We start from the raw sequence: 15,216 nt of genomic DNA on the forward strand, positions 1-15,216 counted from the left end.
TTTTAAGTGCTAATGGAGTAAATTCTGCCCTTTTATTACCTCAGAAATATCTTCACAAGCTCTGTTGTTTGGTTTAGCAGCATAACATGACCATCTCTACTTCTATCCATCTCCTCACTGGCCTCACTTTCCTTGTTGGTCTGAGACCTTTAAGCAGAAATGCCTGCCATAGAGGGCCAGTGGAGATTTAAATGATTCACAGACTGAGTACAAGAACCTGTTTGTTGCTGTTTAGATTAACAAACCTTACATTAAGCTGTCCTTATTCTTTGTCTGTTTCCAAATCTTTCGCTTTCCATCCAGGTTGCTGAGTTTGACATAAAAAAAATTTAAATTGATATATTTTTTTAATACTTGATAGAGAGATCATCACTTAGAGATCAGTATTATAATCCAAAGACATCAGAATCATAAATATTGTTTCATTAAAATAATGACTATTTTTATATATATAGCTGTCAAGACAGCTAATTGTGAGTCGACCAGTTTCTTTTGTGTAAATAGTGTCTGAGTGTCCAAGCTTAAAATTGTGCTTGTGACCTGTTTTGATGGCACAGTGACATTCATTATGCACATTCCTGGAGTTGTTGTTTCCCTGCGGCATCCTGTGGCTCATGTTTTGTTTTGTTGTTTTTCTTTGTCCATGGACTGCAGATGAAAAATAGCCATTTGGCTAACTCTGGTACATTTTATTTTATATGTTTATCAATCTAGAATGTTCCTGCAAAAGTTTTTAATAAAAGTGATGAAGAAAAAAAAGAAAAAAATTAATTGAGAGTTTATATGACAACCGAGTTTCGCTTTTTACACATCACATCACACGACAGTAACTGAATATCAACACATTGTCCATTTTGAACATGCACCATGACTGATTTAGCAAAGAAAGAGGACAGAGAGCGTGACAGAGCAAGACCTGGGACAAGAGTCAACATCGACCAGTATTTAACTGGCTGCAGAGAGGTCAGGGAAAAGATAGGATGCTAGATGGATGTTGATTTAGCCTTCACTAGGGGGTGCCAGAATGTGAAAATCTGCTAGAGTTCTTTAGCGTAGCTTTAAGAATAAGCAAAAAGATTCCACAGAAGGATGTAAGAGGAGTTGTGGTGGATTAAGTAATGGGAATTTTGCCTTCGAGATGGCAGTTTTATTGATATGGGAGGAAAAATTATAAATGATTCAACTGTAAATCTTGACAAATCATATTTGTTTCACTGTTTTGCCTACTAAGTTCCTGTAAAATACAGTATTAAAAAATGCTAAATTTCCACCTCATTATTTGCTTGTTATTGTAGAATAAAAGGCATTATAGGAGAGCTGTTGGACATTCAGATGGAGCTGAAACTACTTTATTTTCTTTTGAAAAGTCCGTTGTATAGCAGTCAACTATAATCTCCTGTCATACGAGTTCATTCACTGTTTTCTGTTTGATTAGGGTTAATAATTAACAGTAGACAAATGCAAATTTTTTAGAGGAATACATGAAGTATCACAAAATACAGGAGTGAATTTGAACAAAAATGCATACACACTTGCAAAGCTTTGCTCTGTCAGGTTGAATTTGCTTCTAATCTTAGCTACATGGGGTAAACTGGTAACCAATGGCATCTCTTTGTGTGCACCGCCCTTTCCTGGACACTGATGTTCCTTCTTTCTTCTTTTATTCAGTGACTCAGAGATACCCCCAAAACCCAAGCACTCATTAGACCAGCTCTGGGACTAGAGTTCTTTTTTTTTTCTCTCTTCCACAAATGATTTGTAAAACTTCAAGGGAACAGAAGAGGAACGAGGTACACAATCAGACTGAGTGAACTTGCCACCTGAAGCAGAACACAATGCTCTGTTATGCTGGTGCCATGCCAAACAGCCCTGAGATGTTTACAACTAAAAACCTTCCACAAAGAAAGACCTTGTGCTGAGGTGCATCCTTGAAAGCGGCTAGAAATTAAACTAACATATCACATCTGAGCTAAGCAGACTAGAGACAACTGCCAGAGCAGATATTTACCAGGTGCAATGGTGATGATCCAGTGGATTACAGGTAATGTGACTGAAGTCACTTGCAGGGTTGAATCCATCGAGAATTATCATCCAAATCTGCCAGTCCCCCAGAGCTTGTTGTAAGTTTCTGATTTCATGGTTTGGAGCTGTATTCTCTCAGTTAAATCCCAGAGGCCTCATTAACCAAATTTTCAGCAGCAGCACACAGATGTTTTCAGCAAAAATGCCAGCAAAAGCTTTGGATTTCTCCCCATACTGAAGCAATGAAAATAAGACTTTCAACCTTCAAAGACTTGAATGTGGTGGGGGGTTTAGCCACCCTGACATCAAATATGCATAAAAAACTAAATAGTGTGTTTATCATCTTTGATACACATTGTAAATGTTTACATGTTCAGCTAGCTTACAGGAGCCCACTGTCATTTCCTAATCAAAGAGTTAGCATTGCATTAACTTACTACATTAGATTATAGAATGAAAAAAATACCAGTACACAGACCAGAACAAACTCTGCACTATTTCTCTACAACGCAGTAGTTAAGAAATCATAGATGCTAAAAATGAGTCTAATATGAGCGGTTTGACACGGTCGGAGACCGTAGTACAAGGAACCGGACCCAAATGCAGAAACACTCAGGGAGACAAGGTGGGAGATGCAAACAATGTTTATTACAATGAATGTGAGTGAATTGGTCCAGGTCCGGTAGCTTTTCTTGGGAGGGGACAGAGGATTAGTGTGGGTCTGAGAAAGTGCTTGGTGACATCTGTTACGGCTGCGGCTTACTGAATTCCAAAGGAAGACTAGTGATGGAGGAGTAAGCCAGGAGTTGGTTTCTGGTGGTGGTGAAAAGAGTTTGGTTGCAGGCAGGGCAACAGGCAGGCAGCCAGCTTGGCATGAGGGACAGTCCTTTTCCTGGGTGCTGTGGTTATCCGAGGGATCAAGGTCTAAGGCTGAGGAATAAAGATAACAAGGTGAGTTCTACTGAGAACAAGACACAAGATAAGACTTGGAAAGAGGCCTGGTTACCACGCAGTAAAGTGTGACAATCTGGCGAAGGCTGGAGCTCCTGCTTGCTCCTAAATAGCAGGGAGTAGAGCCAGATAACGAGCCTGCTGATGAGCTGCAGGTGGCAGCAATTGTGGCTCCAGACTCCGCCCTCAGTCCCCATGGTAACCTGCTCACCCTGACCTGCAAACTCAGACACACACCAAAACATGACACAGTTCTGTTTTGTGTGGTATTGATTTCAGATTTGAGAAGTATGTGTTATGAAAAGCTATGACTTTTTTTTTCTCAAAAGTTACTCAGGACTACCTCTTCCAACCAATTTTGAGCCACCCCAAAACTAAAATATGCATAGAAAAGGGAAATAGTAAATAAGTTTGTCAGCTGTGATTGTAAACATGTAGGCCTACATGTTAATGTAACTAGCTCACAGGGGTACGCTGCCACTTCCTAATGAAAAGGTTAGCATAATATTAGCTAGCTACATTAGCTCATAGAATGAATAAATGACCAGTACATGGAACAGAACAACATTTATAGGGGGACTGATACTAAAATTAGTAGCAGCTCTATAGAATTTGATATTGGATTCAGATTTGGGAAGTAAATGTTGGGTATAAACATGGCTAACATAACTTTTCCAACTAGTTCAGGAAGCTAATATGATACAGTGTAATAATGCTAGCAAAACTGACTACAAGCTAGTCGAAAATGACTAAGATTAATTTTTATCTGCCTGAGTGTTTAACTTTTCAATGGTCAACTTACAACCTTTAATGTGAGACAACAGTTACTCAGTCCCTCCAGGTGTTCAGTGTTGTAATAGCAACAGCCAATCCTCACGAATTCCACATGTCCTTCTAGTTTTCTGTTTTTTTTTTTTTTTTTTTTTTTTTTTTTTTATTCCAATTACCACAACTTTAATGCAACTTTAACTAATCTCAGTGCTTGTCCATGTTACTGGATTACATACGTCCTCAACTTTATTTCTCTGATTATTAATATATAGACCTGTGGGAAAGAAATGTGTTGAACCTGCCATCTCTTGCCCACTGTCTTAAGCCTCCACTGTTTTAGCTCAACTTGTTGAGCGCCTGCCTTACATACAGAAGCAACAGTTTCTTAAAGCAATTTGTTCAAGTTAAAATTGCAGCCTGGAGCCACTTGCTGCTTCTCATCAAACACAGAATATTTGAAAATAGTTTAAATCAATTTTAGGTGCTTTTGCAAGAAAAAAAAAATTGCAACTTTTCACAAAAGCTTCCGCAACATCCCACAATGTCATTTGTGAAATAAAAACATGTTGCCGAATCCTGGAGGGACTGATTACTTATTAATTCAATCTAAATGAGCTGTTTACTGCAATGTGTGACACTCTTGTGTTTCTTTTGTCATTTAACATGCAGACTCTACGGTGAGCTGACAAACTGCACATACTTGGTGGCACTGAACATGGGGTGCTACTGGCCCAACCGAATGGTGGACGAGTTCTTCATCAGAATCCACAAGCACTACTTTCACGACTGCTCGATGTCTGGACGACTTCTTAGGGACCCTCCGAACCGCATCCTGGGCCCTTTTATTGTTGTCCCAATCCTGGTCACCCTTCTCATGACAGCCCTGGTAGTGTGGCGGAGCAAGCGCAGTGAGGGGATTGTGTAATGGAGGAAAAAGAGGGGGACTAGATTCACAAGACTCGAGACAAGAGGTGCTTTTTGTCCCTTTAGGGTTACACTTTTCCTACCCTCAGCGACCAATTGATCTCTTCTCCTGAGTGTCAGTGTTTGGGAAAGTGAGACTGGGATTATAATATTGTTGACCCAGAAGAGGAGCTGAAAAAGACTCAAAACCAGATCCTACAATCAACCCATCACAAATAACATTTATTGATTGTCTACACTAATGGAAGTTCATTTGGTTTACAGAGCACAGATGTGCTTACAAGCTCACCTGCATCCAATCTGGACCAGAAGAGTGACTGGGGAAAGGATATTGTAAATATAAACTGGGAGAGACTGTTTGCAAAGAAATTTCGATGTGATGATGATGCTGTTACATAAACAAGAATTTAACAATTGCTTTTGACAACAACAATAATAATGTTCTGCAGCAGACAGCTCAGTAGGAGCAAAATGCTATGCTAAAAATGATGAAAATATAACAAGGCAGACTCTCAGACTTCTGTTAAGGAACCCAGGGATATGAATTTTTATGTGTGTACATACAGTATGTTGGAAATATACTGTAAGTGTGTACAGTTTTGTGATTTCATGTGCTGATTTAGTAAATGTTTAATTAATTTCAACTACAAAGTACATTCATGCAGATGGATAACCTACAGAAGCATGAAGCCGATGCTGATTTCAGGTGATTAAATGGCACAACAGAGGATGGTCATTCTGCAGGGGTGGAGGCCCAGTTCATGATGGTGATGTGTTCTGAGAAATTACATTCTTCATAAGCATGATAACTGCAATATATAGAATTCACAGTGAAAAAAATAATACTGTTCAAACTTAAGAGAAAGCAGAAAGTAAGGGGCTAATTTAGCCAATGCACCACCCTGCTGAGTATTACCATAGCCCAAAGCACAGCTTGTGTATCATGGAACTTGGGGATTTTATTGATTTACGATCTTCCGATACAGTAAAGTGTGCTGTGTGAACTGTTTCGTCATTGATATTTTTAGTGTTTTTTTTTTTCCTTTATAGATTCATTGACCTGTAACCTGCCTGTCAGCAAAATACTCTTTAAAATACACCCACACTTTGTACTTTGTGCCAAAATCTCATGGAAAACAAGAGGGTAATCTTTGTAATGGAATGTCTACTATTCTGTCAGAGTGACTATTAATGATTTATTTTTCAAATATATGATTATAATAGAAAGTTAAATAAAATGGCTGAATAATGTGTTGAATGCAGTCAGCACTGACATCTTCGTTACTAATGAGATGATAATGCAAGTCTTTTCAGTGAACTAATTATTTATTATGATGAATCCTGCATTGATAATTGCATGTATTTTATGTAGGGTCATAATGAATGCAGTTCAATAACAATGTTAAGTGAAAAGAAAGGAGCTGAAGATGCATTTTGTGCCACACACATCTTGGCATTCTCAGAGGAAAGGACACTGAATCCTCAAAAACCTGTTTGGTTAATGAAAATAAGTTAAAAGTATCCTGTAAAAAAGTTAATTTAGCTCATGGCTTATGACATTTCAGATAAGTTGTCTTTATGATGAAGTCATACAACACAAAATTAAGCAAGTCATTTGACACAAGCCAAAGTCTTGAGACCCATTTATGCCTCTTTTAGATGCATAAATAGGTAGGTCTGTTTTACTGTTCTTACTTTGAGCATGTTTTATGTAACAGTGCAGAGTTCACGTCAGAATTCTGATGTCAGTTTCAGACAACGGCAAACGTGGTGACAGTGGAAGAGATCATGATAATGTACATTCTCAGAAAGAGAAATAAAAGAAGAAGCACAGAGCCCATTAGAAACAGTGCAGTTTCTTCTTTGCTTCTTTCAGTGGTTGCACATCAGCTATACTGCTCAACACTGCCCCCACAGTTTGCAGTGGTACTGCTCCAATTACTGCATTGAGTTACGCATCCATAAGAGCCCTGAAAATGGACCAAATTATGGACATAAAAGACACAGGAGATCTATGGAAGGCTCCATATCCGTCTTAAGCTTAGAGACGCGTTTCTCAATCCTGATCCTAAAACTACCCTGTGTGTTTGAGGGGTAACCTTGCTTTAACACACCTGAATGAAATGTATGGCTTAATAATCTGAATCAGCTGTGTTGGAGTAGGAACACATCTAAAACATGCAGGGCAGTGGGTCCTGAGGACCTGGACTGAAAAACACTGGCTTAGAGCGAAAATCCACATTAAGTCTAATCAAACCCAGAATAGAGCAAAGTTTTCAGTCACTATAATAAATTTTATTCAACTATTATGGAAAAAACTGCAATCTCTACCATTTTGGGTATGTAAAACTAAAATTAAATGTTTGTTATCCCATTTTGACCATTTTACTATCATTTCTACATTATTAACAGTCATCACAAACATTTGTTAAAAAGTTGTCCAAAAGAAAAATGCATAGAATTTCACATAAAATAAAGCAAATTCAGAAAATTCATAAAGAAACATACTACATATGTGAGACAAAAAAATACTGAAATTTGTTAAAAGACTGCAAACCATCATGTAATCTGACTATTTTTAGGGCCGATCTAAAAACAGAGCTCATGGTGCAGAAGATTCTTGATTCGAATCAAGCAAAGCCAACCCCAACCCTAAACTCCTGATATAAATAAAACTACTACGAAGCATTAGCCTTCGTCTGGACAACCGTTGCATTTAACATTTAACGTCTGACAGATAACTGGCTAACTGTTCTTCTTTCATATCACATTTGTCCCAACCTGGACGGGATAGAGAACACACAAGCTGTTACTAAAAAAAAAAAATTTAAAAAAAGATTTCTTTAAAGGAGTTAGATTAGATACTAGCAAAACAAAACCAAACAAGGAATGAAGCCAGTGGAAAGAAATGGACTGACTTATTCTATTCTTCACTATATAAGGGGTTTTTCAGGCAAACTGAATCGCAGCCCAAATCCACCCAGCAGGGAATGTCCTCTACTGAAGATATGATGTTCTTGTTTTCCCACACAAATTGCTTTATAAAGTTTTATGATTGTCTGTCTGCATCAGCGTTGTAACAGTGGTGAATTTCTCAGGGCTTGAACAGTTCTGAGCCCTGAAATCATCAGCATGATAAGTGGCATTGACACAGTGTATGATTTAAATGTTAATGTATCCAACCTTATTGAAAAACAGTCACAATATTTTAGATTTGCTTGTTTAAATAAGTGATATTTTCTTCTTACATAACACCTCTATTTTGATATTTATATTTTTCTATTGGGATTAAAGAAATATTTTTAATTTAAATTTTTTGTCATATGTTAGAAAAAATTATTAAGGTATCTTACAATAATATGAAAATGTCACAATATCAAATGTATGGTTTTATTTGCTGTTTGAAATCATGGTTCAATTTTTTTTAAAAAAAAAGAAAAAAGTCTTGATGATAACACTGCCTTACAATTCATTTGATTTCACAGGCGTTCTGCACATTACCTCGCAGCTTTGGGATTGATGACATTCCTTGACCATCACAGCTTTTCATCGACACAAATGGCAAAGGTTAATCACACCCAATGGTAAAAAAAGATGCAGAAATAAAAACTCGGCTGGTCAACTGCATTTAAGACAGCCAAGGACTCTCTGGCTGTGAGAGCTCAGGTGGTAGATCAATAATCAGAAGGTTGGCGGTTTGATTCCTACTCCTCCAGTCCTTGGGGAAGACATTACCGGTGTATGAATGTTCGTGGTGGTCAAACATTCTTACACCATGTATTAGTGCCACGTTCCCGTCAGTCAGGGCAGGTAGGAATGAGGGGTGAATGAATAATGGATACAATGTAAAGCATTTTAAGTGCCTTGAAAAGCGCTATATAAATCTAATCCACTAATATTATTACCAAATGTGTTTAGTATAGGTAATACATCATACTCAGTTGCAACAGTCCACATGGTTGTGTTATGTCCATCTTGCTAGTACTGTGTTGGACCCTTTTCTGCCATCAGAACTGCTTTAATTCTTGGTGTCATAGAGTCAACAAGGTGCTGGAAACATTCCTCAAAGATCCATATTGACATTGCAGCATGACACAGTTGCTGTACATCCATGATGAGACTCTCCCATTCCACCACATCCCAAAGCTGCTCTACTGGATTGAGTTCTGGTGACTGTGGAGACCATACAGTGAACCCATTGTCATGTTTCAGAAACCAGTTGGAGATGATCTGAGCTTTGTGACATGGTGCATTATCCTGCTGAAAGCAGCCATCAGAAGATGCTACACTGTGTTCATAAAGGGGTGGACATGGTCAGCAACAATGCTCAGGTAGGCTGTGGTGGTTAAACCAGGCCACTTTGCTACTAAGGGGCTCAAAGTGTGCCAAGAACCAGAATCAGACCGGGCAACATTTTTCCATCTTCTATTGTCCGGTTTTGGTGAGTCTGTGTGAATTGTAGCCTCAGTTTCCTGTTCTCAGCTGACAGGAGTGGAGCCAGGTGTGGTCTTGTGCTGCTGTAGTCCATCTGCTTCAAGGTTGGATATGTTGTGTATTCAGAGATGTTATTCTGCATATCTTGGTTGGAACCATTGGTTATTTGAGTAACTGTAGCCCTTCTATCATTTACAGCCAGTCTGCAGTCTTCTCTAACCCTTACATTAAGAAGGCATTTTGGTCCAAACAACTGCTGTCCGCTGGATTTCTTCTCTTTTCAGATAATTTCCTGTAACCCTAGAGATGGTTGTGTGTGAAAATCCTATTAGATCAGCAGTTTCTGAAATGCTCAGACCAACAACCATGCTGCGTTCAGTCACTTAAATCCTCTTTTTATTCCCTCATTCTGATGCCGAGTTTGAACCTCAGCTTTTTGTCTTGACCATGTCTACATGACATAATGTATTAAGTTGCTAACATCTGTTTTGGCTGATTAGATATTTGTGAACAAGGAATTGCGGTATGTTTAATAAAGAGACCTGTGAGTGTAGTGCCATACAGCACAAGTTTACTGAATTGTGCAGTGTTTCTGTTTTTAAAGCCACAGAGACTCATTAATGAATCCATCCATCCGATAGCAAAGCCCACTTTAAAGGCTTGCAAAGGCCTGGAGCACAAGACACACATAAGGCAGATTCCTTGATTTTTTTTAAGAGAACTTGTTATACATGATAATTTTTAAATAAAACGTTGGATCACTCAGAACCAGGTATGTTGTATAAGTGACACTTAAAGTGACTCAAAGTATTTAATTGCCGTCAAAGAATGCTTTAAAGGAATCTGACATGTTGGTACTGGGTCTCACTATTTTCTCATTTTGTCACACAAAGGCATACATCTTATCTGTCTCCTCAATCTGGGTCATACCAACACTTAATTACTAGTCTCGATGGTGCCTTTGTTGCCTGTTTTTCTTTATTGCAATCAGATTTCTAGGATGAAAACCGTGCAAGACTTTTCTTCCTCGCTGCACTGCAGTGACACGACCATAAACCACAAATACACTTGCAGACAATAAATAGGTGGTGTTGGAAGACACAGAAAACACAAACTTTTTGCTTCTGTCAGCAGAGTCTAAAACAATGATGATGAAAACAGCAGCACACAGTCACCGTGGGGGTTCATGAATCAATGGGCAGGAGCTAAAATTTTCAGCTCTTTGCTGAAGGAAGAAAGATTTAAAAAATACACAGGTTAATCAAAACAGTATTGCTTCCATTTCACTTTAACATGCAATTATATGCAATGGTAGACGCACGCTTAGGCTCAGCCAAGCAACAGATATCAGACAGAAAACACACGCAGAGGGTAGCATGTGGCTATAACTTTCATCTGCTAGACTGATTGTTTTGTCTTAGTGGTACAGTATAATTCAAAGACCTCCATCCACCTGTGCTGTGTGTTTTCCTCTTTTGGTGAACCAAATGTTTGTGCTATTTCGTAACAGCAGGCTTGTTTATAATCAGGATAAAGTCACCACTTTGGAAACACATACATCTTTCATAAGATAAAAAATGGTCTTAAGTGGACTGAAGTAATGAGATGTAATAAACTTTTTTTGGTCTGATTGCGGGACAGCAGTGTTTTGACTGCATTAGGTTTGGTGAAAATCAGCTAAATTCATTTTTTTTAAAGTACAGCAGCTTCAGAAGAAATATAACCTTTCCTGGAGGTGTCAGTCATACTGTTTAATTAATGTCAATATGGGATGGTTCATCCCAGATAGCAAACACATTTGGGCCTAATTCAGGCAACTTTTGGCACCCAATGGCTTAATTATGGTACTGACAAGTGTTCTGGGCCTGATGTGGTCCAGATGGTAGTTGCCGGCCTGGATGTGGATTACAACAAGTGCTGTGTGAGCCAGCAGTTAGTTCAAACATGAGGAGTCTGTCAGGGTCCCGTGGATGTGAGGACCCAAGAGCAGGTTTAAGAGGTGAGAAGCTGACCGGTGCAGGGACAAAGTTTTAATAAACTACTAACTTACAAAACAAAAGACTATGAAATATGGAAAACAGACTATAAACTAAACGTGGCATGAACACATCTAACAGCAACAAAAAGAAGCAATAAACAGTGGACTGGCTAAGGAGGAACTGAAAGCCAATAGCTTAAATACACTGGGGGATTAACAAGGCACTGGTGAGGTCAGTGAGCTACTCAGACCAGAGGGGTATTCCATGAAGCTGGATTAAGGGAAAGCCGGGATATCTTGACAAGTCTGGCCTATTTAAGCCAGAGTTACATTCCGTCAACGTAGCTTATTTGAATGCCCGCTGAATAACCATGGTAATAAGATGCTCTTTTCGGTTCTTACAATAGTAAATCTGACTCCAGAGGAGTCAGTGCCTCACCAGCCATGAACCACACCGCACGTTACTGATCTCCATCAGCATTCTTTGTTCAGCTGCTGAGGAAATGACAGCTCTCAGCTTGCTCTCTTTTTCTGCCAGCTCCTCTTTTCCACCATCCACTTGTCAGGGCTTTCTACGTCCCTCAGCACCTCCCACATACCCAGGCTATGTAAGCCTCGATTGAATTAGCCTCAAGTAGATGCAGCTGAAATGTGTTAGTGGAACGGCTTGAGTCGTAATTCAGAGATGGTGTTAGTTTAAGCGAGGCTTTCCCAATACAGCCGGGCTTTCTTTAGCTACTTTCGTGGAATACCCCCCCAGGAGTGATGACAGAGTCAACCTGGACATAGATTATGGCAAGTTCCCTGTGGACCACATGCGGCTGAGTCTTGACAGCCTCACTCACATGGAGTCAACACTATAAGTCAGGGCCAAACATCGGCCAAACTTTTTCTGCTATTTGGGATGGCTCAGTAAAAACAACTAACTCTTTACAGTTGAATCCTGGTTAAGCACTCACTCTTTCCCTTTAATAGCTTATACAGAACAATCAAGAGGCGATTCAATGCCTCATCAGTGGTTCGTTACACAAAGCAATTCAGCGCTGTAGAATCAGCTGAGTGACAACGCCATCGCTGGTTACTGCTCTGTATTTCACTTCTTACACACGAGCCAGTTCAGCTGTATGATCACTGACACATCAGTTTCAACCCACACAGGGCATCAATACACAACTGCCTTGCAACAGACCGTGTTCAAAGGGCTGACCTCTGGTGTCACATAACAAGCTGATAGTGGGAAAGAGCATAGAGACTTCCTAATTAGGCATGGGGCACCCTTTATCTGGAGTGGTTACTAACCATTCTTCTTGAAACCCTCCCCACTTGTATCAATAAAAAAGTTCTTTAAGACTGGAAATGCGGAGGGTCCAATGTGCCAACCTACCTTGGTGAAATAAAACTTAATTTCCTCTGGAAGCATAAAGTGCAGAGTAAATAGGCGCATAAATCTGTGCATCAAAATACATGCATTGCCACTGGACTATTTATCTGTTTCACCTGCAGTGGATGTTGTGGCTCCCCATTTTAGGTCTTTATAACACTGCACAACCAATTTTATATTAAGCTCATCTGGAACCATTGAGCGAATATATTATACTGTTCATTAACTCTCTGCTCTGAGTGTGGTTGTGTTTAAAACAAGCGATAAATTGTAACTGTAATAACTCTAATCTCTGTAAGAGTATCAAGCAGTCTTCCATAAAGAAAGGAGAAAAAATTATTATGACTGACTTAATATGCATGGACCAATTTTTTTTTAATCATTAGCCTCTTTAGCATCAACTTACAGAATTATAAGCAGGCTGATGATATCACTAGGAAAAGATCAAGCTAGCTAAGGTTGCTGAAGCATAGTGTATTGTGAGTTCTCATATTTTGCTAACTGCACAATTCTACTAGCTTGTGACAAGCAGCTAGCTAAATGAAATAGCATTATAATAATGTAGGCTACCAAGCTAACAGCTACAAAGAAAAAAAACGTAAGTAATGCCTACAAACTGAACCTGAAGGATATAATAGATTACTTTGCTCAACAGAAAGCCAGAGGAAGATGTCTGTAGGTTAAACTTTAGCTTCTGTCTTGATGCAGACAGGTGGGCGCTCATGGACTATAATAAATATAATCATGTCAAGCACTGCATTTATCATTTCTGTATGTCATGCTGTTCCCAATATGCATTCTTTTTTTCACCTGATGCTAAAGTTATACGTTAGTGTGACATTAACTGTGAAACTGAAGTGTGTTTGTTAATTTTTTCTTGACATTTTAAAGGTATCTTGATGGTCATTAATTAAATAAATAAATAAATAGAATCTGTTCAGGTGGCCTTTGGGTCCATCTTCTAGTCCTTGAGCAACATCTGGAATCTAAAAGATCTAAATAACACTGAACATCTCAAAACAGGGCAAAATATCCTTTCTTTTTAAAATCACCCTTGCACATTCTGTTCTGTTGGAAGATTATTTTATTTATTTAAAGAAATATCTTATTCATACAGTTTGCAAAATAAATAAGATGAACAGATTCCTTTTACAAAGTACTTTTTCTCAATTCTAGTGGAATGATTCTTTCATTTAAAAAAAAAAACCTTTAGAAAAAAACTGAAGCATCTTTTATTTTAAAATATTTCCATAATTTGATTTCTTAGACTTCAGATTTTGCAGTGTAGTCTATGACATTACATACAATGATGAGAATTCAGAAGAACTATAACGACAGATGGGATTTGAGCTAGTTTCATTTCAGCGTGTGTGAAATGAACTTTGAATTAGTTCTTCTGAAACATGAACTCACTTACCTAGCAGAGATATGTTTTCTGAACTGGATTTATTGTTTTGTGATGTTACAGAATGATATATTACCTGGCTGCAAGGGCAAATTAACCTCTCCTTGAACCTCAGAACAGGAGACGGCATCTATATAACGATGACCTTTAATCGATACACCTTCAAAGTCAGCACTACATTTACTCTTTTCTCCTGCAATGAACCCTTAAATCGGAAAAATGGTTGTTGAAGTGGGATAAAAACAGAAAGACAGATTTCTTAATATTATAATGTACTGATTAGATTAACGTGCACTACATGCATAGCAACTGTAGATTTAAACTAACAAAACCTAAAAAAGATGTCAAATGGGAAAATCTATGTTGACTCAGTGGTTATATTAAATTTAAAAATGTGAATAAAATAACTATAATAATTATAATCTTACTGGTCACTTAATGAGGTCCACCTCACTAGTACCAAGTTGGACCCCCTTTGCAGAGGAGGAAATCCTAACAGCCCAAATGATGAGACAGAACAACAGACAGAAATCAACCAATAGGCTCTCACATTAAACAAAGAAATTCACGCTGGTCACTTTATTAGGTACACCTTACTTCAGACCCCCCTTTTACCTACAGAACCATCTTAATTCTTGGTGGCATAGATTGGACAAGGACCTGGAAACCATCCTCAAAGATTTTGCTCCATATTGAAATGACAGCATCACACAGTTGTTGCAGGTTTCTCAGCAGCACATCCATGATGAGAATCTCCCATTTCACCACATCCAGAAGATGGTCTGTTGGACTGAGATCTGGTGACTGTGGAGGCCATTGGAGTACAGTGAACTCATGTCATGTCCGAGAAAGCAGTTGGAGATGATCTGAGCTTTGTCACATGGTGCATTATCCTCATTAAAGCAGCCATCAGAAGATGCTACACTGTGGTCATAAAGGGATGGATACAGTCAGCAACAATACTCAGGCTGTGGTGTTTAAATGATGCTCAGTTGGTACTAAGGGGCCAAAAATGTTCCCAGAAAATATCCCCCACATTATTACACCACAAGCAGCCTGAATTGTTATTTTAAAGCAGGATGGATTCATGTTTTCATGTTGTTTTCACCAAATTCTGACCTTATCATCTGCAGGCAGCAGCTTATATGAAAACAAAGATTTTCCATCTTCTGTTGTTGGTGAGTCAGTGTGAATAATAGCCTAAGTTTCCGGTTCCTAGCTGACAGAAAGGGCACCTGGTGTGATCTTCTGCTGCTCTAACCCATCTGTTTCAAGGCTGGACATGTTGGGATCCCATACATCAGCCGTTTCTGACGTACTCAGACCAGACCCTCTTACACCAACATCCAT

The 15,216-nt window shown here is 38.7% G+C and overlaps 1 protein-coding gene across 3 annotated transcripts in view; it reads left to right on the top strand.

Moving 5' to 3' along the window:
- Positions 1-5,919, top strand: part of ramp1 (receptor activity modifying protein 1) — a 95,522-nt gene extending 89,603 nt beyond the window's left edge. For all 3 annotated transcript variants that reach the window (XM_042002701.1, XM_042002703.1, XM_042002704.1), the window contains exon 3: positions 4,414-5,919. In XM_042002701.1, coding sequence (XP_041858635.1) covers positions 4,414-4,669 — 256 coding nt within the window. In that variant the 3' untranslated portion in view covers positions 4,670-5,919. The remainder of the gene's footprint in view (positions 1-4,413) is intronic.
- Positions 5,920-15,216: the final 9,297 nt, after the last annotated feature.

This window comes from Melanotaenia boesemani, chromosome 12 (assembly GCF_017639745.1).
Source record: "Melanotaenia boesemani isolate fMelBoe1 chromosome 12, fMelBoe1.pri, whole genome shotgun sequence".
NCBI classification, from domain to species: Eukaryota; Metazoa; Chordata; class Actinopteri; order Atheriniformes; family Melanotaeniidae; genus Melanotaenia; species Melanotaenia boesemani.